The following is a 26,213-nucleotide window of genomic DNA, read 5'->3' as shown; positions in this document are numbered from 1 at the left end:
TACCTGATCTCCTGCCTAGCAATCACTCCTGAGCACCACTTCCGTCTGTCAGTTGTATTACGTGCGGCAGAGCGAGCCAGCTCATTCTGGTAAATTGCAGCAGTGTGTGTGCACGAAGGGCTGCAGGACAATCTTTTAATGGGCAGCAGAGGCTGAGGACTGCCCATCCTGTCCATTTCAATTAGACAAAAATGCTGACTACTCTTGCGCATAGACACACATACACACAATAATTTTCTGCGTCTGGAATGAAGTCAAAGCCAGGGGTTACAATCAGCCATGCGTTTTTGCCTGAAAAGTCATTACACTTGACAAATGACTTCCCAGGTGCCCCAACAAATAGTCGTGCTAATCCCCCCCACTGTGTTTTCAAAGAGGGAAAATGGGAACGTGGCAGGACAACAACTTACAAGTCAAGCAGAACTCTGTTATTAAGAAATAAAAAGCTTCATCACCATTACATTATTGTAGCATCTTTAATAGAGTTCTTCTTTTAACATCTGTCGTATATAAAGTGTTTCCATGGGGAATAATAATGCTAAGAACACAGAGTAAGACGAGCATACTTAATCTTTTATGGGACAACATTATAGGAATAAAGATGCAGACTGAGTGAAGAGGTGCTAACGACATTACAGACTTCTGCTTTGTCCCACCAAAGAAATATCCAGGCTCTGTTAACAGCGTAGAACAGATATACTGCAGCCTTTATACAGCTGAAGGTCAAACTAGATTGATTCATCTTTTAGTCTTGCCCTTTTGCTGTAAAATGCATTAAATACAGAATAGCAAAGTGGTGTTTTTAGCATTTGACAAACAGATGCACCGTTCTGCATTCCTTTATAAAATATGGGAAAAAAAAAAAATCAAACATACAAACTTTGTATATTTTCAAACATACAAATACCCATGATGCCTCAGGCAGGCACACTAGAGAAGCCTTTCAGGACACAGTGCACTGCGTCAGGATGCTTCAGCCACAATACTGATAGCTGGAACTACAGCAACATGCGTTAATGATTGATGATGAGCTGCAGTCTTAATTGTCTATTAAAGTTCTTAAAACCCGTTCAAGCAAGACTGCCTTTGATGATATTGGTGATGTTGCCCTATACACCTGCTGTCTTCCGCTCTCAATTGCAACTGGTCTCCTGTGACATTATGTCTTCGGTGTGGCAAAATCCCAGGCGGTATCCTGGGCACACTTCCACATGGCACGCACAAGCCGAGTGAAGCCCATGTCTTTGGGTTTCTCCAGCCCACGCATGAGCCGCTGCTTCATGATGGCTATGAACTCCTTATTACTAAGCTCCCCATTCCCTAAGGAAGACAGACAGAGAAGGAGAGAAGGGGGAGAGGGGTGATGGACAGGGGAGCGGGATGATGAAATAATAAAGGAAGAGTAAGTAAGACGAAGGAGCTGACTTCCATTTATTGATGATTTCTACCTCCGGAGGCTTTATTTGTGTTTCATAAATATTTAGAGCAGAGAGATATGATGAGACTGTCAGCTACTTACCATCACAATCAAAGAGCGCGAACACCACGTCGCACACGTGATCCGACAGCTCCACTTTTGCTACGGTGCGTGCCACCTGCTTCATGGTGACTGAGAGACAGAGGGAGGAAAGATACACAGATAGAAAGATTCACTGTGAGAGCAACACAAGCACAGACTCACACATGTCAGCACATCAGCGGTGCAAGTGGAGAACAGTGTGTGCAAATCAGACTGCTCTGGATCAACAGAAAGGGTTTCAATTCGCTGGGGAGGCTATCGGATGGACACATGAGAGAAAGAAGGGGCTGAGAGGAGAAGAAAGAGCGGACCGCTACAGGAAATCCAGCTGGGAATGGAACTGGACTGAGGAAAATATGGAGGATGTGAAAAGACAGAGAATGAGGAAAAAAACAAAACAAGGAGCACAAACACGCATTGTTAGTTTAATCAGGATTTAACAATAGTCACAAATGGAGGAGGGCAGGTATGAAAGACGAGTGGGGGTGAACAAATAAAACCTGACAAAAATTTCCCTGCAAATGGTGAGAGAAAAAGATGAGCCAGCACACCATCAAGAACCTCTTTACTGGCCTTCTTTTATATATTCGATAAAGCCATTGTGCAGATCCAGATCGCACACCCACACACATGAGAAACTGTTCTGAAAGGGTGTGAAATCAGTGGACTTGAGTGCAAGATGAAAGCAAAGGAAAAGAGAGTAACAAAGACATTAAAAAGCTCAGCTGAGACACGAGCTGCTTTGGGCTCGAAGAGGAGAAAGACGGTTTCAGTTCATGGACGGCAGCAGGGTGCAGAGAGTTCGCAGACAGGTGTCTGCCAGCTCGCTGTGAACCCACAGCATCCTCCCAAAGCCGCTTTATGCAAAGTCAAAAACACACTGATACACATACGCGGTTTGTTACTGTGCAGAAATGCCACTGAAACCAAATGCCTGAAAAAGCACCTCGGGTTAGACCCTTCGCTCCCTTAACACAGCAGCTGCTTCATAAATGAATCAGAACAAATGGATGCACAGACAGAAAACATATGGAGGTCTATTGATGGACTGAATCACTGCAACAAATGAAGGAAACACCGACTCCTCAAAGAACTGCCACAGGTCTCATCTGCCGCTTTTGTTCTCACATTAAAAAGATTTTCATTGTCAGCTTCTGACAAATGAATTGAGTAGTAATGAAAGTGCTGAGCCACATAAAGACAGTACGAGTGATTTAATGAATTTAAACTTTGTAATTAGTTTTCACCAGTAAGCACTGAAAATAAATTCTTCAGCACTGAGAACAGCATAACCACAGTGAACTCTGTGGGCGATTTTTAAAGTCTTAATATGTGAGATCTTTCAGGGTTTTTTCCTAACTAAACCCCATTTGTGACGCTTTTTATGTGGGTGAGTTAACCAATTTTTCAAAGTGTCCAGCTGTTGTGTGAAGAACTACTACTGTGCGGTGTGCATTACACTGCAGGTGTTCATGGTATAATGGGAAAAAAAAGGCCAGTTAGTAACTGGAGTTTGGCTCCACCGTAAAAAGTTACACCAATCGCTCTTCAAAAATGTTTACCGAAGTTTTATGTCTGTTTGTGCCCCCATTTCTCAATGCAGGAACTCCAGCAACACTTGAAGAGAAGAGGAACAACTTTATTGACTGGCCAACGGGTTTCGGCTTGTGGCCTTCATCAGGGTCATCCTGATGTCATCATGAAGGCCACAAGCCGAAACGCGTTGGTCAGTCAATAAAGTTGTTCCTCTTCCCTTAAGTGTTGCTGGAGTTCCTGCATTGTGAATTGTTTCATCCTCTCCATGCACCTTGAAAGTAGGTGAAGTTGTGCCAAAATGTTTTGCTGTGATTTGTGCCCCCATTTCTGATGAACTATGATCTTAGGGATTACAGTGCTAATAGCCCAATAACAGTCTCCACCCTAATGCCTAAGCTCTCTACAGACTTAATTGTTGTTACCTGTAAAGTGACTGAGACTGCAAGGCCTCAAAAAGTACATCAGTATTTGTATCAAGTACTGAGAGAAAGATCATAGTTTACCCATACTACACTTTAAAATACTAACACACAGAACCCTGAATGATCACCCCCAGTGAATCTCAAACACCTCAGAGTACAATATTATCCAGAAATAGCACGTAGCTTTTAAACCGCACTCTAATTTGTGAATCCCAGAGCCTTCAGCTATCGGGGTCGCAGCTTGGATTCAGAAAGTAGACACCCTCTCTACTTTTTAGAACGACCCCAACTTTCCTTTTTCATATAGATTATAGTTCAGGCTAGATCGGGTGCCCCTAGAACCAGACGTTCACAGAGGTGCCACAGGGCCAGTGTGCTCCCTGACGCACTGAGCCCATCTAATCTTTTCTCTTTCACAGTCTATATCCCTGTGATTTTGTGCCACATCATTATTCCTTTCACATCTTATGTAGTTTATGCTCTTCCCTCTTTCTCCATGCACCTTTGTGCAGGTATCTTTGGAGCTGCAGGTCTTTATGAGTGACTGTCCCCACCAGCCAGTTGAGTGTTTACTGTTCTACTGTAAGCTCTTTTCTCTTTGCTCATCCAAGCCAGTGATGGCTGCAGAGCCTCCCCAGGCCTGTTTGTCCCAGAGGTTATCGTCCAGTTTTTTGTATTCAACTGTTGTTGCACACCACCCTGCAGTAACGGACTTATGGAGAAAGCAATCATTTAATGGTGGGTTAACTAAACCCTAATCATCCATTCACTTACCCAGTTATAATGCTGGCATGTTTTAGGGGACATCAGCAGCCTGTAGTAGGAGCACAAAGCGATCTGTCATGTGTGCATAAGCAGTTTTTGTGTTTAAATTTGCACAATTCTGCAGGCCCAGGGGAAGAAGTGGTGGATAAATGGATGGACTGACAAAAAGATGACAAATAGCTGAGCCTGGTTTGGGAGAAAAGCCAGGAAAAAAAAGATGTGGGAAGCAGATCTGGCTGTCAGAGTTTTAACAGCCATGAGAGGCAGACGATGAAACGGAGAACAGTTAAGTCTAAAGGGGGATAATTAGGGATGGGAGAGAATGTCAAAGTAAAGGGTGACTGTGGGTGTACCTTTATCTATGGAGGCTCCAGCCATATGGTAGAAACTCAGAGCTGTGTCCACGTCATTTACGTTCTTCAAGAAAGTAAAGAAGTTCTCCACTTCCTCAAATGTGATGCCCTGTGCGACAAAGAAAAATGGACAAATTTGTTACAAGTCCTTCCTGCATTTTTATTTGGGCTATTAGAGCATTCCAAACCTACAAAAAAACAGCCAACTATTGTTAAGACAAGAGCTGCCACTGCAGAATACCATATTTGGAGGACCTTAGGAGTGTGACACAAATGACAAGAGGAAGTCTGCATAAGCTTTTGACACACATGGTTAAACATTGTGCCACAGACCAACAAGGGGACAGACAGCCTAAAGCAAACATGCGCATATACACATATAAACAGACACACAGTCACACAGCTGCTGCACTGCTGATGAGCTCATTTGCAAAGAAAAGTGAACAGCTGGTCTTGGGCTGTAAATAATACTTGAGTCATTTACATTACAGGTTCTGCCAATACTGACAGACTGACAGCAGGATTGAGGAAGACAGGGTAAACAGTAAAAGAAGGGAAGACAGACAGGGAGCGATGCTTGCTGCAGTTTAATTCCTTAGGGAGACAACTCTGGCAGCATCCAGCTTCATCTTTTCCCTCATGACTTGGAGGAACAGTCACTTCCCTGCTTTCTGTTCCTTTTCTCTCCTAATCGCTGTATTTAACCATCAGACATGCCTTATCGTAGCTAAGTCTGACATCTGTGGTGCTTTATTGTATAACAAACAGCTCTGTGACAGTCCAAATCGTTACATTCAAAAAAATTGAAATGGGACATATTTCGCTGCAACACCCCTGGGAATACGATATGCACGGGTGTAACTTCAGTCAGTTGACAGATGGGGCTCATTATCGTGAAACCGATCCAGCATAAAAACGGGGTTCATGCAAAGAACTTGAAATAGGAAGGAGATATAAGCATGTACTAAATTTAGAAATTATGATTTTTACATTACCACGAATGTCTGTGGAGAATTTTTATGCTTAAACCAATGTGGCTGTAAAGCAATAGTCTTGTCTTTTTCTCTTCTTTTAAAGACTACTCAATTGAGGAGGATAATGTCTAAAATAAACACAGAGCAATTTTGTAAAGACTCTGACAGAGACGACCAGAGAGGAATGAAGAGAGCTAACTGCACCAATACTGAGGTCATCCCAAAGTAGAGCTAGAGGTGGCTGGAGAGACTGAGTTGATAAGGTGGATAAGATCAGACACTGTATGTGCTGCCCACTCACAGTGATGTATTACCTCTCATCCAGTCTCTCACAAAGACTCTCAATGCCCCTGCACAGTCTCCTTTTCCCTTACGCACGCACCGTCTGTCATACATCCTCCCATGTAGGCTAATTAATTAAAACACTCAGAACACCTCATCAAGCGCTGTATCTTACGTCTGAGTGGCTAAGACTTTCAGAGCTACATTTAAGGATGGACGAAAGGACATATTTATTTACCTGTGCATCCTTAAACATTTTCTTCAACCCCTTCTGCATCTGCTTGAGTTTACGAGACTGGACGCCGCTGTAGGCCAGCAGCATACCCCCGAACTGCCTCTCAGTGATTCTGCCGTCCACAGGATCGTTCCTCTCAAACTAGGGAGGGAAAAAGAGAGAAAAACGGATCAAGTGCTATGTAAAGGAAACAACATTTTTAGTAAGGGAGCACACAGGGAGATGGGAAACAGTAAATACTGATGTCAGGCTTCAAGCTGAGTCACGCCTGTAGCTGGCATTAGTGACATTAAATGTGCATGTGCATTTCTGCAATGTTTCACTGCAACAACAGCATGCTTCTGCTGTGTCAGGTCAACACACTTGATTTATGACTGAGGATGTTTGACATTTCTCTCTTAACTTGTTAACCTCTAGAAATGTTGCATTTCTGGCAGGCAGGATGTGACTAAGCCCCCCCACGTTATAATAATGAGAATGGCATGTATTCTTTGACCTGTAAGTTTGTAAGCATAAGAGTTACAACTATAAAGAGTCGTCATGCATCACTTTGAAGCTGACGGTTGGTCCCCAGCAGACATTCCAGGCTCCAGTTTCCTAGGTAACCCTGTAATGTAACCTGATGATTACGGTATAGCATAAAGTCAGTTAAACCTCAGGGATATCAGTCTGTTCATTTAAGAAGCATAAACCATTGTGAAACCATTTCATCTGCTTTGATATAAAGGAAAGTAACAAAAGATGCGTTGGAGAAGCAACAAAACAACACCACCTGTGAAACCATCCTCCTCATCATTTTTGTTTTTACTTTGTGTGTAAATCCACCTGTCACTACCTCCTTCCTTCCCCCCCTCACAGAAACATTTTTTTATTTAATTGTTAGGGTAATTTGGGACTACATATAATAGTAAGATTTGTTTCCTCAGCATGAAAATCCTTCCAGACTGATTTGTTTTTTCTAGTTTTTCCATTTGCTATTGTCCTTGTCACTACTTGTAGCAAAAGATGTTACCTGCAGCCATTTCAGGTTGCACATGTAGTCCAGCGCCTCCAGTATGGCAGAACAATATGATCAGTGTCTGTAAGGTTTGTTGTTTCCCTAGCATAATTTAAATTGTGTGAAGGAGATGCTAGGAGATAGGCTGTGACAAGCGGCGTGCTGGACAGGGCCGTATAAGGGGATCAACCTTAGCAGCAGGACTAGTATCTGCTCCTTTGTGAAAGGAGGACCAACATGACCACTGTTAGAGTCCTACAATGTAGCTACAAACTGGTCACTGTGCTCATAGGCCAGAGCTGTTGGGTTTGCCTGGCAGCACCAGAACGGGCTTGTCCGCCACTGGTGCGCCGTTCTCTACAGAGATGAGAGCACCTTCACACTGAACGTATGAGCAAAATCAAAAAGTCTCGAGACACTGTTGAAAACGCTATGAAATGCTAGCCACTTCAATCGCTTTTCTTAAATTCAAGAAGAGTTAAAACTCAGGAACCACTAATTTCATGTTGGCTGCAGTTATTTAATCTGCTTTCACATGAAGTTGCTGAATGTTAAAATAAATTCAAACTTATCTGTTGTGTTAGGATTTCCCCGAACGAGTACTGAGGTATCATTAAGACCTGACACATAATGCTTCCTTTTCTTGCAGATGCTCAGACCTGAGTCCTGTTCTCTGAGCCTCTGATAATGCCACTCATTATGGTTTGGAGCATCATTTAGGCACTAGGCATGGTAAACACCAGCTCAACCATATGCTCAGCAGCACTGATCAGCTGTTGCTACTGACTTCCTCATCGTTTTTGTTTTTAATTTATGTGTAAAACCACCTGTCACTAGCTTCTTCCTTCTCCCCTGATAGAAACATTTTTTTTGATTTAATTGGACTCTAGAACTACATATAATACAGACAGTGAGATTGTTTTTCTCTCTGTGAAAAAGCTATTCATTTTCATCTGCAGCTCCTAATAAGTACAGAGACTTAATATGCATTTAAATTCAAATGGACTGTAACTGTACACATACTGCAGTAAACCAGTAGGTGGAAAATTGAAGTTGAATCATCTCCTCGTTAATTTTTCCATTTTCGTTACCTCTAGTTTGAGCACGTCGTGCTGCAGTTTCCTTTGAAACTCCAGGAAACTGCCAATGGTGAGTTTGCCCTTCAGATCCCCTCCAAAGAAGTATGTGGTGAGAGCAGAGCTGCAGCCGCCTGTCTTCAGGGTATTTCCTGTGGTAGAGCGATCGCGGTGTCGCATACCCATGCTGGTCTGGGAACGAATGATGCTCTGGACCTACACATACAGAGAACCCAGTGTCAACCAGAGTGTCCGTGCAGACTAAGTTTTAGAGGTAGTTATTAACTACAATATATTAACTACAATATATACTACAGTATGACTGTATAAGACAAACTGAGCTGCATACACTGATGTTAGCACAGACTGCTGAGCACAGCATCTATTGTTCCCTTTGAGAAAGGGTCACACTGGTGGACAGCAGTGTGGGAGCCTACCTTTATTGCTAGTCAGTGTGTGTCACTGTAAAACAATCAAAGCTACTCTGGTTATTAAATCTCAATATAAATATGTGGGCTAGCTCTTTCAAGCTTCTGTCACGTTTAATATGTTGATTTTGCGCAGGTTTGCGTGCATCTGCTGCACGTAGGACATCCTGCTGATGTCAGTCTAACCTGTTCAAACTCCTCCAGGTCCACCTCTCCATCGCCGTTCAGATCAAACATCTTGAAAGCGATCTCAAAGTTCCTCTGGGGAGCTGGACACAAGAGCAACACACAAAGCCACATGAAGAGATACTCTCAGTTACACACAGTATATTACAAATATTACACAAAACACATAATTGTACAATATATTCAGTCTTCTCCTCACTCAAGGTGGCGCAAAGTTCTCACACAGGGAAATCAACCATCTAACTACACAGCAAAAATTGGCCCCACCTTCCACCAACACTGAAGCTGCTAAAAAAACCACTGCACACTCTGTATGAGCTTTCAGAAAATATACACTCTGTTATTTCCCTTTGCTTTAAGAAATTAGTAACTTAAACTATACTGTCTGCTTTTGGAACCTGAACTAAACTCTAATACTCGCCCCTTTCCTCTTCACCCTGTACACGTCGGACAGTTATAACACGGACACTTGCCATCTCCAGAAGTTCTCAGATGACACCGCCATTCTGGGTCGGGTGTCGGAGGGAAACGAACTGGAATACAGGGGGGTCATCAATGACTTCAGCAAGAAGTCACGCCCTATTACACCAGTGAACATCCAGGGTTTGGACATTGAAATGGTGGAGGAGTACAAATACCTGGGTGTTCACCTCAATAACAAACTGGAGTGGTCCACAAACACAAATGCACTCTACAAAAAGGGTCTAAGTCGTCTCCACCTGCTACGGCGGCTGAGATGCTTTGGAGTGAACAGGACACTCCTAAGGACATTTTACGACACTGTGGTGGCGTCTGCTATTTTCTATGCTATGTTCAGCTGGAGTGGTGGAATGGCAGAGAGGGACAGGGGGAAACTCAACAAACTGGTCAGGAGGGCCAGCTCTGTCCTGGAGCTCTGCTCGATGGGGAGGCCCAACCTCCCCATCGAGCAGGTTGGGGAGGAGAGGATGTTGTCTAAGCTAACATCCATCATGGACAACGCCTCCCACCCCCTGCATGAGACTGTACGAGCACTGAGCAGCTCATTCAGCAGTAGACTTTTACACCCAGAGTGTAGGAAGGAGCGCTACCGCAGGTCATTCTTACCAGCAGCTGTCAGACTCTATAATGCAGCTTAACATTCTTTTGGTCATTTTACTCACCAGCTTGTTTGTTTACTGTACATTTTATACATATCTCCGTACAATTTTCTCAATTTTTCTATACATATTCTATACATTGTTACCTGTATATACCTGTATATACAAACTTCGGTTGCTTATGTTTATAGGACCACCTTGTGTCTTCCTTTTATATTTTATTTTCCCTTGCTATAAGAGCTCTGTAACACCGAAATTTCTCATCCGTGGGATAATAAAGGTTTATTCTATTCTATTCTATTCTATTCTATTCTATTCTAATATTTTGTGAGACTATGTATATAAGATCTATATACCCCGATGTGACAAAAATGTTACGAACACCCTCACTTAATATGCTGTTGGTCCTGTGAGTGCTGACGAGACAGCTTAAAGCCATAGAGGCAAGGACTTAAAACGAACTCTGAAGGTGCCTGGTGGTAGCATGTGCCAGGCCCTATTAGCAACCCCGTTAGTCGAATGATGTGTTTCAAACCCCATCCCTCATTAACTGTTTGACCTGCCGCAGAGCAGCACGAGCAGGGATTCACCACTGCTGACCCCACAAGACTGCTAGTTTTAGACATGCTCTTTATCAAACTGGCTTCTGTCTGTCCATCCACCAGCACAGGAAAAAACAAATACATAAAAATCACTGTTACCAGATGTGACAATCAAAATTTATGCGTTCATCTGTGAGTGGTCATAATATTTTGACCGATCCATGTAATTCATACACCAAAACAATAACATGCAATATAAAATATTATACAATCTCTCCTTAATTTTAAATTCTTTTCATGGCTTCACATTGTTATTGTACAGTTAACTACTATGAATATTTATTGCTTCAAATATTCTTCAGTGCCTTTTATGGAAGATTAATCTTTATTAAAAAGGCACTATGAGGTGTAAATCTAAATCTGGTAGGCAAAATACATCTACTTTTTTTTTTTTGTGGCTGTGTTAAACAGAATGAAACCAACCATAATGCATCCTGCTTCGTCTGCTTTAAAAAAAAGGCTTGTCCTTGAAAACTTCCCTTAAGGTTTTCTCCCTATGAATGGATTATAATAAAAGGTCTAGCAGAGTTGGGGATAAAAGTTTACTAGCCTTTGGAGAGGAATGAGTTGAGCTTCGTTTTCATTTTATTACCAAACACTACGGCCCGTTGGGAGTGGAGGCATTAATGTGCGATTTATTTCCTGTATGAACCACCAATACTAGATCAAGGTAAGACTGATTCTGTGGAACAAATCATCTCAGAGTAAGCAGACTTGGTCAGCTCACATTAACATTTAAACCCACGTCTTATACATGTCCTGTCCTCCCTAATAACGTCATATCAAAAGACATCCCTTCTTTTACTTTCTGTCCTAACTGACAAGTAGAAATGTGGAGAGCAGAGAAGACACAAAAGACACTCTCATGAGATCTGATCTGTGAACTATGCAGAAGATTTAAAATATGTTATACCTAATGAGACAGGTCATGTGAACCACTTCAATTCTAGGAAGTCTTGCACATTTCAACAATGTACTTACTTGACAGCACAGTGGTGAGAAAGATGTAGTCAGAGAAGGAGATAAGGCCACATTCACCCAGTGTGTAAAATATGCTGTCCTCATCTGCAAACTTCTCCCTCTCCTGGGCAATCTTCTGCTCATCCAGGTCAGGACACACACACACACACACACACACACACACACACACACACACACACACACACACAAAAAGGTAAAAGCTATATTAAAAAACCTTTCACATGATTCAGCACTAGCCTTACAGCTTCTATAGCTGTGCAGTTGTGTGTGTGCAAGCAAGTACGTGTGTGTGTATGTGTGTGTAGGACCAAGGCTCAATTAAAGACTTGCTCAAACACAAAAATCTAAACACATTCTGGTCTTTCACACACATACACACACAATAAAAAGTTCACTTCATATAGCTGGGTTATCACATGAACAGTCATGCAAGTGCTGCATACACATGAAGCCAAACAGGTGAGGATGATGATGGTTAGTCAGTAGTCAGCTCGAGTATAAAACATTGTCCACCAGAGACCGTACTCACAGTGAGAAACTGACACAAAGAGAGGAAAACATCACGAGAGACTGCAGCACAAACACACACACCATTTGTTAAACATATCTGTAATATAACCCAGAGCATTAATCATTAAAAACAGGGCGAATTAAACTCTCTCTCACACACACAAACACACAGTTAACGACATGTTTTCCATGTGTATATCCACAGCACTGCATGAAAGTGCGACTTAATCACATGCACACTACACACTCAGTGACAGACTTGAAAGACAGTGTCCCACTAGTAGGGCTCTCCACCAAACAGACAGACAGAGCATGCCTAGAGAAGGGAGAAGGGGTGGAGGAGGGAGCTCGGCAACGCTGAGCCCATGTGGAGTTACCTCCGTCTGTAAAGGGGTCCATTTCAGAGGAGTATGAGGAGGGAGGAAAAACAACTGTTAGAAAAACAAAATCATGGCCTCTGCTGTTTTTTGCTTTGTTTATAGCAGGGCTTTAATGGCAAAGACACAGATTTGCATTCATATAGCTGCACACACACACACACACACACACACACACACACATTGAAACAATCTTGCTCAAAACAAGATAATTGGGTGATGCCACTCAAAGTTAAGAATTCAATTATGCTTTGCAATCTTCACGGTGTGCAACTACAATTAGTGTACAATGAATAATCACGCTAGGACTATGATTTGCAGTGCTACATATTATCACATTTTGTGTACACAGAGCATATCTAAACTGAAGTGAATCAAACTCATGTTGCAGTATAATCACAAGAAACGCAAGCTGAGTACAATACAAATCACAGCTACTCTTCTGTCATCACTTGCAAGGGTCACAGACATATACTAACTACATGAACCGAAACATGTATAAATATAAACATTTGGTGGCACCCCCTTCATATCAAATCTTTCAAATCATTACCCCTTTAACCGACTCCCTTCTCATTGCATACAAACAAAAGACAATTAGTATGAGGGCATAAAGTTTATCTCTATCTCCAGTTCATGTCTATTCTCAGTTTTAAAAGTCAGAGATACAAAGACAACACCAGTTTCTGCTAGTACTTAAGATATATTCATTCTCCAAGGAGAAGGGAGTGGGGGAGAAAGGGGCAATCAGAGGGAGAGAAAATTATTTTTTAATCACAGGTTTACAGGAAGTGACAGAATAAGAAAGACAGCAAAGGGTAATGTTTTAATTCCAGGTGCTTTGCAAGCTTTTCTGGTGTAACTGTGTATAAATGCAAGAGAGTAAAAGAAAGAGAAAGAAGAAGAAGAAGAAAGACAAAACAAGATAAAGTGAGAGGTGCGAGAGTGAAAGAGGTTGGTACTGTCCCCTAAGTTGGATACAATAACACATGGAACAAGTCCTCTGGGTCCAAGGTGAGAAGCAGCTGTAATGCCAGTCTACAAAACAGAAAAGACAAACACTTCTACACGAGTGTGTATGCCAGTAGGCACAATGGGACAGCTACAAGGCCGTACACCAAGACGCATAAAAACACTGGGCCTCATTATAAAGATCAGAGCAGAGGCACCAAGCACATTAGGGGTAGTATCACATTTTTCACTCGTCTGAGTCAAGGATAACAGCATCCTCACAGAAAAGCCGAAATGTTACTGGAGTGAAACAAATCCAATTACAATCCAGCTTCCCAAAAACTGAGACGCTATTTAAAATTAATCAAAAAGAGAATGCTAAATATGCAAACTAATTTTTTACCCTATTTAATATAAAACAGTATAAAGATGACATATTCAACTAAGAAATTCTACACTTTGTTTTTTTCATATTTTTATTTCGATTTGCTGTTATCATCTACAAATCTGATGAAACTACTTGATGAAGATGATTTGGTATAAAAAGAGCCTCCCTGCGGTGGTTGGGGATTCATAAGTCTGTAACAGACTAATGAAGAAAAATATTGTTTTTTATTGTAAGATTGTGACTAATTTAGGCATTTTTGACATAAACTTCGTTAAATCATTAAAGGATTCAGAGAATTATACATAAAGTCCAATTCAGAGTCAGTACTGAATGGACATGAGCAAAAAAAAAAGGCATGCCACTGTAGTTTCAAGCTTTATCTACAACTGTCCTACACAAAACACACAAAAAATATAACTATACAGCCAGGAATCCTCTACAGAAATCATGGAGCCACGTATAACAGGCTAAAGAGGAGAGGACCATCATCTCACACTTCAAATGACCCAAACTTACGAAATCCCACATTAAGCAAAACACAATTTCCTTTTACAGTAATACAGTAATTCCCTCAGATCCCAAATGCTTACAGCGTGTTTTTAAAAGAAGAGTTGATGCAACACAGTGACAAACACCCCACTTTATAAGAAATGTGTTGCTGAACAAAAATTCAAAATGGGCTGTTTTCCTTTACATTTTACAAAGAATTTCAACTTTTTTTTCCCAGGGTTATAAAAAGGCCACACGATGGAAGTTTTTTAGTCTTTTAGAATCCCCTCTATAGCTACAGATTTCAGTGCCAATGGGCTGACATTAAAGCATTCTCTCTTTGTTTTTATTTTTTTTGTATTCGCTCATGCACACATTGTGCCATCGTACTGTGCTGTAACAATGTGCACTCTGTTAAGAAGAGGTATGGCACTGTGAATATCAACCTATGCTCCATGTTTCATACGCCCCACCCCGTGGCTCTGTTGTAAGGATCATGCCTGGACTTACACTTTATCCTCCATCTTTCTGTTACTAGTGCAAGCCTCGGCTTCCGACTTGAGACACACAATACTGGATTCTCCAGCAAAAAGCCAGTGAACAGTACAAAAATGCACACAGAGTACAACATCAGATAAAAGACAAAGTCTTATCTACAAAATGCAGCTACTAGGTTACTTGATTCCTTAGACAGACTTAGTCTCTGTGTCTAATCAGTTAGTAATTCATTAGTTTTGATAGCTCAACAGGGAGGACATTATGCCTATAAAACACCAACTACATTTAAATCAGTATTTAACACTGGTAGATTTTTCCCAAAGCACTTAAATGACTGTGAACTTGATTGCTGCAGCAATCAAGTAAATTAAAACCTATCTCTTAATCAGTACCAACTTCATATCTGTCTGTATACATGTGAGTGTGGCTGCTTTTCAGACTTCTGGCTTGAGCAGGGACATGTATACATACTTGTCCTTGTGTTTCAGCTAGAGATGACAATCCAACTAGCCTGTTAGGTGAGGCAGAAACACAGGACTGACAGAGCTGCTGTCTGGGCATCACTGGTAGCAAGGAGGAATGGACAAACAGAGTTAAAGGTCTGGTCAGGGCTAATCTCTCTAGTGCACTAGGGCTAAGGAATAGCCCATGGCTACTCTGACCAAATTTAAACTAGCTTTAAGAAAACTAAGCATGAGACCCGTACAACCAAGCACAGCTGAAGGGATGCATGCAGAAGGCCAAATCTTATTCATTTCACACAAATACTAAGGAAACACAGCTGAAAAGTGATATACTTAAAAACTTGCCATATAAACATTTTTAGATCCTAATTTCTTTGATAAAACCAAAACATCTTGCAGCAATGCAGTCTTATATCGACACCCTATATCAATCATCAAATGACAGATGCTTTAATGCATTACCTTCATTATTTAGTGTTTTGTTACTTTTACGAATAAACTGTATATAACATGATTATCTGGATAGTAATTTCATTTTCACAGTTTTGCATGTGCACACGACTATAAAAAATTAGAGATCAGCAATCAAGATGTCAAAAGGTGAAAAAAAAAGTGGAAGAAAAGCTCATTATGAAACTAAAAGTCACTTCACCCTATCTTGTGTCAGTGACAGAGAAAATACAAGAAAAGGGGGCATGCTCCAAATACTTATGGATGTGACAATGAACATATCTGTGCTAATGAGACTGATCAAATCTCCTGATATCCAGTGTCATAACAAAAGCAAACAGACAACTGCTGAAGCAACTGACTGAAATGAGACATAATTCTGCAATCCACTTGTACACACATTTGGATACCAAAAATACATAATTTGTCATCCATGTATTTTCTGCTCTTTCACTCTTTTCCCTCCATGACTGCCATAATAAAAACACGAATTTATGAGTCTAGGGTTTGATGAAAGGCTCAGGCAGCAACAGGAAGAATTTGCTCTCATTCTGCTGTTTATATGTTTATTGAGTGATGCCTGTCCTCAAGTGACCTCACATCTGAATGCAAAGGTGAGTTTCAAAATAACGTGGTTTACTGGAGCGTGTTGATGAACTGACTGAAAAAAAAGAAAGAAAGGAAAAAAAGGTCAGTGACATGTAGAGCCTGACTGACAGTGCAGAAAGAGTGAAAGAGGGGAGGAGTGTGACAAGAGATGCATTAAAAATGAATCAGGACTGTTGTGTCCTTTGCACTGCAGTATGTGATGTGGTAGCTCTGAGGTTACTGTCGCTTTTGTGGGTACAATAAATGATTTGAGTATCAGGGAAAACTGAATTCAGGATGACCTGCTTGAGGGTAAAAGTCAATCCAGGTCTCCGCTTGATATTTCTGAATGGTCTGACAGCCTGCAAGCCCACTTGCACTGCATCTTCAACACAGCATGGTGCCCCATTCACAAACTACGCACCCCAACAAACACAAAGACGATGTGATTTTTCATCTTTTACTGAGCTGCAGATGATAATTTCTCCCTGTATATGATCGCATCTTTCGACCAAAACACCGCATTCTGTAGGTGGGTCGGCAGGTGTGTGGGAGGAGAGAAAATTAATGCATTAGCCACCTCTAGTCTCAGGGGTAACCACAAAGCAGGTGTGCCATTAATAACTTATGCAGTGAGCACATTCAGTATAATGCTTCCTGATGTGGAACGCTCAATAAACAAATTTTGTTCGCTGAGGACTGGCAGCTGTCTTATAAACGACAGGGTGAACTGAATTAAAGGACCAGCTTTTGAGACAAACCAACCTCTAACTGAGTGGAAGAGAGAGAAATAGAGAAGGATCAGGAGTATTCAATGTATTTGTGTGTGTGATCTTTCAGTGTCAACAAAACAGAGAACAAAGAAAGCATGTAGAAAATGACACACAGCGGAAGAATATATACATATACACACACACACACATATACATATGTATATATATATATAAAAAGTGGTCTGTATCAGTCCAAGCAGCAGGCCCTGGGAGCGTCCTGTGAGATCAGAAAGGGTAAACATGACAACATTTGGTGTGACAAGTGGCGTGTTTTCCATTGGAGCAGCACTCCCTCTGAGTGACAGGTGTCGACTGTCCGTCGCTGGAGGTCATCCGGAAGACAGCGTTGCTTTACAAACACAGTGAGCCAGAACATGTAGGAACAGTTTGCATACATTTAAATGTACAAACCAAGTCCTGCCTCCAGTAACTCTAAACCATGCTCTACAGAGATCATGCAGCACTGACACCCGGACAGTCCAGAGGATGGATTTGTGCAGACTATCAAGCACACCAATTCAGCCTTGACATCAGCTAACAGAGCCTTTATGGCTTTTTTCTGGGCCCAAAACCACCCTGTAATGACATCATGCACAGAGAGGGGGCGCCGCCACCAGCTACTTTCTCTGTGAGACACAGGCATTAGAGCAGTGCATGCTGGGAAACAGCTCAAGTGCCAAAGCATTTGGAAAGCTACAGCTGTTATTAGAAGAAATGAAAGATGAGAAGAGAGAAGTGTGCGTGTAAAGCAAGACAGTGAGAGTGCAGGGGAACAGCACCATTAGCATGTCTTACTGACCAGTACTCTTAACAAAGAAATAATTTCAGCGAGCCTTTTTATTCTACCTTTGCAATACTTAAAACAACTGTTTATGTATGAAAGTAGGTGGACTTTACTTTGGGGGACCGACTAGTATATATAAATTATATAGGAGTGCTGCAGTCTTTAATAATCGCTGTCAAGGCAAACTATAGCCTGCACTTTCAATAATTCAGCAGGGAAGACATGGTATATAGCTGCCTCTAACAAAGCTTTACAAAGGGCACTGGGAAGGTCTCCAACACAACGTCCAATAACAATGTGGAGTTGGAGTTTGCATATTTGATACAGGATCACAGACAATGGGGCGTGTGTGCCTACTTCACATTATTGCACCACCAGTCATGATATGGTGAACAGGCTATAACTTGCCCTTTGCTATGATTAGCTTATCTTCATGCAGTGCTGACTGACAGAAGCATTCAACCTGCTTAAAGACCAAATCTCTTTGACATTTAAACAATACTACAAGTATTAGGTATCTTACTGTAGCGGATCAAATAAAGAGACATGGCAGGGGTGGAGAAAGCTATAACAACCAAATAAGTTATTTGCCAAGATAAAGCATCTCAAAGTGCATAAGGCAGATAAGCATTTATATTACCAAGCATTTTGAAGTCTGTTTAAAGGTGGTTAACAATTAAACAGACCAATTTCCTGATTACTAAAGCAGCTACTGTTTATGCTTGTGCAGTTACTGTCTTTAAAGCGGTTACCAGCCAATCAGTAACAAGTACTTTGCATGGCCATATTCTGCTTATTATAAATAAATAAAGCACTAAAGTACTACAGTACTGCTTTATTCTACTTCCATCCCACCTGCAGCAGCTTGAAACTGTGAGGGAAAAACCAGTACGGAATTTTAGGAATTGTTATTGGCAATCTAGTTAAGATGTAAATATTAAAAAGCACACTTTGGCTGCTGTCCTAGTCAAAGTGCATGTAAGTCGTGGTAAACACTGGAGAAAAAAAGTGTCTGAATAGCCGTTCCCCTGAACTAACAATGGTGAACACCTATGCCCTCCATATTACTGCAGAGAAAGAGCAAGTAGTCAAAAGAAAGTACAGAAATCAGAGGGAGAGGAGGAAAGAGTATAAAGGAGATAGAGGGAGTAGCAAGTGGCTACAGAGTGCATTTTTTCATTCAGGTGCACACATGCTGCTCGGCACACACCCCATACCTGCCAGAAGTCCTGCAGAGAGGGAGGGGCAGAACGAGAAGGAGGGAGCGAGACAGAGGAGATGAAGAGAAGGTGAAGGGGGAAGGGGAGTTGGTTGGTGGAGAGTGGGGATCAGCAGATGTAATGATTGGGGAAATGAGGCAGAGAAAAAAAAGAGGGGATGTTGGGAGACGGGGAGTTGACAATGATGGTTATTCAAGAGGAAGAGAAGAGAGAACATGGGGGGAGGGGTGTTATTTGTTACATGAATGAGAGAGAATGGTTGATAAGAGCATGAGAGAATAATCAACAGTTAACAACGTCAGGTCACATCAACATTGGATTACTGCAGCTGAAAAGCATACCAACATGATGAGGACAGGAAGAAAAACCAGAGCGAGGCAGGGAATTAACAGCAGAAGGAGAGGTGCGCTTAAACGATTTGTCGAGCAAAGACAAGCAGTTAAAGATTTTTAAAACAATCGCGTTACTGCACACATGGATGGAAAACAACACAATGAGCAGGTTGAGTCAATATGAACCACAACTGGTAAACAATCATACAAGTTTGTCTTACATAAAGACTGAACCTGGAACAAATTTAGTCTCAGCGGGAGATGGTGGACAGAAGGACGTACACCTACACATATTCCCACTTAACTATGCCCAAACATTACAGTTGGCTTAGCTATTTTTAAATAAAACCATGGGAAGTGAGATACAGAGGTCTTTAGGAGACCTTTCATGGCATTCTCACACATGGTGTGGGCTTTAGCTTTGGTTTAGCTGAAATGCTCCCTTCGTACTTAACTATATTTCCATTCACTTCACGATTTAAACAGATACTGTACCATTACACTTCTCTGGGCATTTCATGCAGGTCTTACTCATTGTACTTTTTAGTTTTGTGTTAACCTAAATAGTAAAATGGAAAAAGTAATAGTTTACTCCTCCTCTAAATTGCTAGAGGTGAGAAGAAGGTGTGTCTCTCTGGGCAAATGAGGAGTTAAGAAGATGGGAATCTCTTGGGCCACTCTAGCCATGGCAGTGAAATCGCCAGGGAAAACCCAAAGCTAAATACACTACCCGAGAAGCACACGTATCTAGAGATTTGCCTGGCAAATGCAAGAAACATAAGGACTGAAGAATCGGATCATTTACATAAACAGACAAGGGCCAGACAGGACGAGTGCTCCACTTTAATTGTGGTCTGCCACACAACTTCAAGAGCCCTTTTGATTACTATATATCCCATACTTTTAACAGATTTTTAAAATATGGGTGAGTAAAAGTACTGTAGGTGTCACAAAACATAAGGCAAGGTAAAGCAAAAGAGCAGGAGCAGAGAAAGGAGTACAGGAAGAAACCTATGACAAAGAAGTAGACGGCAATCCCTCGCTACCTGTTCATCTGACTTCAATATGGAGATTAGGTAGAGACTCGTAGCAACCCGAGGGCTGATGAATTTTGTAATGAGGTTAGAAGCTACAATCGCCACACTGATGATTAGCTAATATTAAATGAACGCTTAGCTGTTGGGTGTTGAGAGGTGCTGTCCGAAATCTATGGGAGGGCAGTAATGGTCACAAATCAATATCAATAAAAGTACTTATGCAATAATGATCTTGGTGATTTATATTCATGAAAATGTCAGCATTTAGAGCACTGGCACTAGCTCCCTGAAGTCAATCAGTGTCCATAAGGGGCCAGCCTATAATGCTGCCATTGTCTTTGAAGAGGTCATTATACAGTGGGTGGGCCTTCTTTGTGCATGTCCCTATTATAGTTACTCTTAAGTGCTTTGTTAAAGGCACCTTCACACTAAATGGCTTTTCTGGCCTTTAATCCTTTTTCTGAATTTTAGAGCTCAAACAACAGTCGGAAAACAACACATTCAGGTTGGAAGCAGACAGCAAAAGCAGGACCAAAAGCAAAGACCAGAGCAAAGAAGTTTATAAGATACTGTCCCTCTTCAATATTTAAGATGGCGGAGGCAAAAACATTTTTTTTACTGTTAATTTAATCTAATATTTTGTTTTGACAAAACCAACTTACACACAACAGCTTAACAACAGAAACAAGAAAAATACAAGTTAAACATGTTATTCAGACAGCAGCATTAGATGTTTGCTACTAATTTCTGGATTGTTTGCTGGATGTAATGATGTTTTCTATTTCTTTGCTTTCTCTTTGCCACTTGTCATTTTTTGAAATGCTGCAATCCAACTTCCTGCGATAAGTATTTAATGTTTTTTCTACAGAGTTATAGCCTCCATTCATGCAAAGCTCTCCAGCATTACCAATTCATCCAGAAAAATGAACAAATGTAGTTCTGTCTCTATGCAAGATTTAATTCACAGTTTGCACACAAAGTTGCTAATATTTTACGAGTTAACCTGTGATTTGGCTCTAGTTATTTTTCTTTCAGAGGTGATAATACTGACTTTCATTCTCACTTTATTTCAATAAGACCTACCTTATAAAACCTCACTCATAATTCTCTCTCTGTTTGCATAATTTTTTAAGTCATGAACAGATAAAAACCTTACTATAATCTGATGATTAAAATGTTTATTATCTAGTGCAGACTTCATTTGCTTCATCTTTTCTGCATGAAGATAAAAGTCTAAATATTTTTAAATGAATTTTTAAAAAAGGCATTTTTCTAAATGTCGACTTTACTTTGGTCTATTTCTGCTCAAGAAAAAAAATACATCTTTTTTAGGTTTGTGGATTATTCAGAGTAACTAGAAAAGGCTGCTGATTAAGTTTTCAATGTTTTTCAGTCTTTTAAAGCTAAAAACTAAAACAAACAACAATTTGTGTGACTGAAAAAAATTATTTTTCTTTTTTTTATTTGTTTTTTATTTGATGAACTGATTCTTAAATCTGGGTAACAAACCCCTCTGGTGGACTAGTAAGATGTAATAAGCTTTGCAATAGGAAAGAAATAAACTTTCTTCTCTTGGTTTACATTACACTCACAAAAATCCCACAACAGCTACTCTAAGCTGAATTTAAGAATTAAAAATTAAGCTATGACACAATTAAACTCCTGGTGACCTCCATGATGACCAAGTAGACCAAGACCAAGACACCTGTTCCTTACCTTGCCATCATACCGCTTCACGATGAACTGGTCGAGGCCTAGATCTATGAAAAAAAGAGAGAGATACAAGGAGATTATAGATTAGGGCAGAAAAATTGTAACAAACGAAGACAGACTTATTAAGAGCATGAACCAGAGCAATTATATTTACTTGGTGTCACTGTTGAACCTCTGGTAATAAAAGACAAGGGCTGGAGAATAATAATAGTCATTAACAAACCCATTTGCATTTTGCCAAACAATCATCAGCATTCAGCGTTCGCTGGCCTGATCATCAGTTACGACTCAGTTCTCAAACAAGGATTCATTTTATCGATCCAGATGAGCAACACAAACCAAGATCCACACCATGCAGGAATTGTATTTACATACAGATTAGCTTGACATGAGTACTTTCAGGCATTTGGTTTAATTAGAAATCAGTGTTATTTCATGCTAACACAACAAACAATCACTTCGGTTACACACACACACAATTTGGATCAGGTGAAAATGAGTAACCTTCATCAGTCTACATGCTTATTATTATGGTTCTGTTGCTTCTCCCTGAAAGGAGGGCAGAAAATGTGATTTTTACTAAACTATTAATTACCCCTGAAAAATAAGTTCTTCGTTTTGCATAAAAGAGAGCCGCACCTTTTAATAAAGCTAAATCTAACCAACTTTGGTGTGAGGCGGCAATTTTCATCCGTTATATGATAATTCATGCAGAACCTGCAGTCCTTTTAAATTCCAAAAGTCACACTCAAGCTTCTTTGGATCACACAGAGAGTATGTTCACACTGACCTGCCAAAACAGTCTGAGTCTGGGGTCAAATACAGTCTCATTAAATCTAACTCTAACACAATGAAAAGATTAGTTTGACTTAAAGTCTGCTTCATCTACATTACAGGAAACCACAAATTAGTTCACTGGAGTATGAAAAAGCTATTTTTTTCCAGTAGTTGGTTCCCATGGAGAAGAATATAATATAAAATAATGTGGGCTGTGAGGATGTATAGATATTGATAAGCTTGATATTTAAAAACTCATTCTTTTTAACCCATATTGAGTATTACGCAGAAAGAGCAGACAGCTGTTGCACATCATCTACAACTTACATGCATTATTGCCATTAGAATTCACCAGTTTTAATGGTGGAGGAAATTTGAAGCTTGTTGTGTAATATCAATATATTATAAATAATCTAGCTTGAATAAAATGACAGTTTTCGATCCACCTTTGCACACCCATGCTTTTAGTGTTCTAGTATCGTATCAGTAGGGATGTGCAATATGACCAAAATCTCATATCCTGATATAAGACATCTATCGTCCCGATAACAATATAAATCACAAAAATGTGAATCTGTGAATCTCGGGCAGCTCGACTTGCGTGAAGTGTTTCCAGCTGGGCGTCGTGTACGTGGAGTCGAATGTTTTAACCGATGCATGAAACTATACATTTTTAGACATAAGTTGTAAGGGCCGCCGTTTCTTTGTGAGTATTTATTACATGGCGTGCTGCGGGGAAAAGCCTGTTCTAACGTTTGAGTTTAAGGTTTATTTTTTAGCACCTGACGGCTCTTTTTTGCTTCTCATCCATAAATACTCTGCATCTTTCACGCGATTCAGTTTATTTTGAAAAATCTCAACAGGATCTTGAGCTTTATTCTGAAAGGTTTATGTGGAAAATAAACAAGCGGACACGCGATGGTTTTACCGTTGTTGTTGCTAACGACAACGCATAAAAACAGGCTTTTGTCCGTCCGTAGTGTGATTATATTAAATATAAGAGAAAGAGAGAACTTTAAGAAATTAATATAGCCACTACAGTGACCATCAAAACGGTGAAAAAATATTGCCGTAAACAGTTTATTTTGCGACACCACGAAACAAACGATAGCGTAAAATGAAACGATAGACGTTTTTATATCGTCATCCGATATATATCGTTATATCGAACAGCCCTACGTATCAGTATCATAAATCCCTCTGCCCATGAACATCGTATAGTGACAATGTGATATCGTGGCAAACTTGGACGGATCATATAGACGTAACAGAAAAGAGGGTGAAACCATGCTGTTGTTGGTTGCTTGTCTAATGGGGTCAATTCCGGAAAAGCGGTGAGCAAAAGTAAAACGCTTGAATTCCTCAATTTAAAACAAGCAAACTGTTTTGTCATAAGATGACAGACTAACTAAAGCAAATTGCTGCGAAAATCTCAGCCTCACCTTTAACCCCTAAAGTTCTTGACTTTTCAGAAAGTACGAACCCTGGAAGTTAAGAAATAGTAACATGTTTTTAAGTCGTACTAGACTTAGGTCCAAAAGGGTCCCAGAAAAATTTCTGCAGGGGGGAAACTTATGAACAAAATCCTTTCTTTTGGCTTTGTTATCTGCTTGTCCATCAGAGCACAGTTTATCATTATTTTAATGCCAGTTTAGCAAAAGACAGTAACCTTAAATAAATGAATAGCTTTAAACATTGACACACGAGAGAAAGGTGAATCTAAGAATAAAAGGTTTGGGGACCAAGCTAAGCCAAAGCCAAGTCTTATACATTATTAACACATGGAATAGCTGAGAATCAACACAAATGTGAGACATCCAGACTAATCCTTATTGAGTGTTAAGCACGCTTGAGTCCTTTACTGTGAATGAAATGTTCTCTAACAATAAACCAAGAACTAGACTGTGAATCTAACTGAATTTTGGAGTTGAATAGTAATGACAGATAGAGACGAGGGAGGTGATAAAACAAATCTATGCCAAGTTAAGCTTCCTAACTTCACAACTCTCCCATGGCTGTAGATCAAATATCTCTCACTGGCTCCATGTTCGACGCCTGAGATCTGCTCTTGTTTGAACTTGTTAATTGATACACCAACTGCTGTGTCGTGACTTCTAAACGCAGCATGACTGGACTACCCTCCCACCCTTCCCTTCTCATACTAATATCCTTATAGCACGAACTTTCACAAGTCCAGAGCCATGTGTGTTGGGTGTCCCTGAACGGAGCACAGGGGAGGGGGGATGTGTTGGGTAAGGCGCTACCATTTAAGTGACATGATCTCAGCATTTCTTAATGGAAACATCTTACCATGTTTATTAATGACCATAAACAACCTGCATAGAAGTTGTGTAACTATATATCTCAGATCTCCAGGTTGTATTTGGGGCTACACTTCTACATCAGGAGAGGAATCAGACTTGACATTTACTTATATCCACTGTGACAGACCAAAGAAGCTAAAGAGGGAGTACAATCATATAAAAGAGGAGGGTATGTCAGTGGGTGAAAGTATTGCCCTTTTCACACATGGGACACATAACATTTCCAGCTCCATCAATCTGTTAAAGCGAGCGCATTTTGCCATTTACGTCACTGTCATGCTAATGTTTCTCCTGAAATACCCACAACGCTGATGGGACAAGCCACATCACGAACATGATATGATCTACACAGGCCAGATTTGGCAGAACATCAAGTGAAATATAATACATGTGGTTAGAGTTTCGCCCACCGGGCATATATATTTTAGTAGCTACTTTGATAATTAGAGATGCATGTATGTAGATATCAAGGGAATGCATCCATAAACATATGAGCAAAAAAAATGGGAAAATTATTAGCCTCTAGCTTACAACCAACAACTCATCTGTCTGGAGTGAACTATACCATGTCATCCTTTCTCTGTGCTCTCGATAACTTCCTGTTATTACTGAAGCTACAAATGTTGCCATGTGAGTAAATATGCGGAATTAACTTGTTTTGGAAAAGCTTTTATCTTACTAGTATCTGATACTAGCAAGTATCTGCTCTGAGGCATTGACATTTCCATTTTGGCTTTAGCCATATTGGTGTTTTTGAGCCAAAGTTAACACATTACCCTGTCATCTAAATGTGGTTAATTCATCAGCTAATGATAGCAAGCTTTGCTAGCATTAACATTTGGCTTTAGTCGTAATCTTTTAACCAAAACTATTTTAAGTTTTAGTCATAATTTAGGAATCTACATTCTTATAATTTTAATCTATTTTTAGTTAACTAAACATCTAAAGTTGATAAATTTGACTAAAATATAAAACGTCTTACTCATCTTACTCTCAAGCATTGAGATGTTGTCGTATTTTCATGGGAGCTAGCTGTGCTATCATTCAAAGCTTTCAACAATCCTAAACATTTGTTACAAAGAGATAAATCAGTTGGAGAGACC

The 26,213-nt window shown here is 40.4% G+C and overlaps 1 protein-coding gene across 2 annotated transcripts in view; it reads right to left on the bottom strand.

Moving 5' to 3' along the window:
- Positions 1-473: 473 nt before the first annotated feature.
- The window catches only part of micu1 (mitochondrial calcium uptake 1), a 37,806-nt gene continuing 12,066 nt past the window's right edge, over positions 474-26,213 (bottom strand). The window contains exons 5-12 of one of the 2 annotated variants that reach the window (XM_063491263.1): positions 22,013-22,056; positions 11,436-11,550; positions 8,774-8,856; positions 8,175-8,375; positions 6,090-6,227; positions 4,596-4,704; positions 1,520-1,609; positions 474-1,320 (exon numbers count right to left, since the gene is read on the bottom strand). In XM_063491263.1, the coding sequence (XP_063347333.1) occupies positions 1,160-1,320; positions 1,520-1,609; positions 4,596-4,704; positions 6,090-6,227; positions 8,175-8,375; positions 8,774-8,856; positions 11,436-11,550; positions 22,013-22,056 (941 nt within the window). In that variant the 3' untranslated portion in view covers positions 474-1,159. Of the gene's footprint in view, positions 1,321-1,519; positions 1,610-4,251; positions 4,292-4,595; positions 4,705-6,089; positions 6,228-8,174; positions 8,376-8,773; positions 8,857-11,435; positions 11,551-22,012; positions 22,057-26,213 lie in introns of those variants that run through there. The other variant, XM_063491264.1, reaches the window with a different exon arrangement.

The sequence above is a fragment of the Pelmatolapia mariae genome, linkage group LG13 (genome assembly GCF_036321145.2).
Source record: "Pelmatolapia mariae isolate MD_Pm_ZW linkage group LG13, Pm_UMD_F_2, whole genome shotgun sequence".
Classification (NCBI taxonomy): Eukaryota; Metazoa; Chordata; class Actinopteri; order Cichliformes; family Cichlidae; genus Pelmatolapia; species Pelmatolapia mariae.
This window is presented reverse-complemented; position numbering and strand designations above follow the sequence as displayed.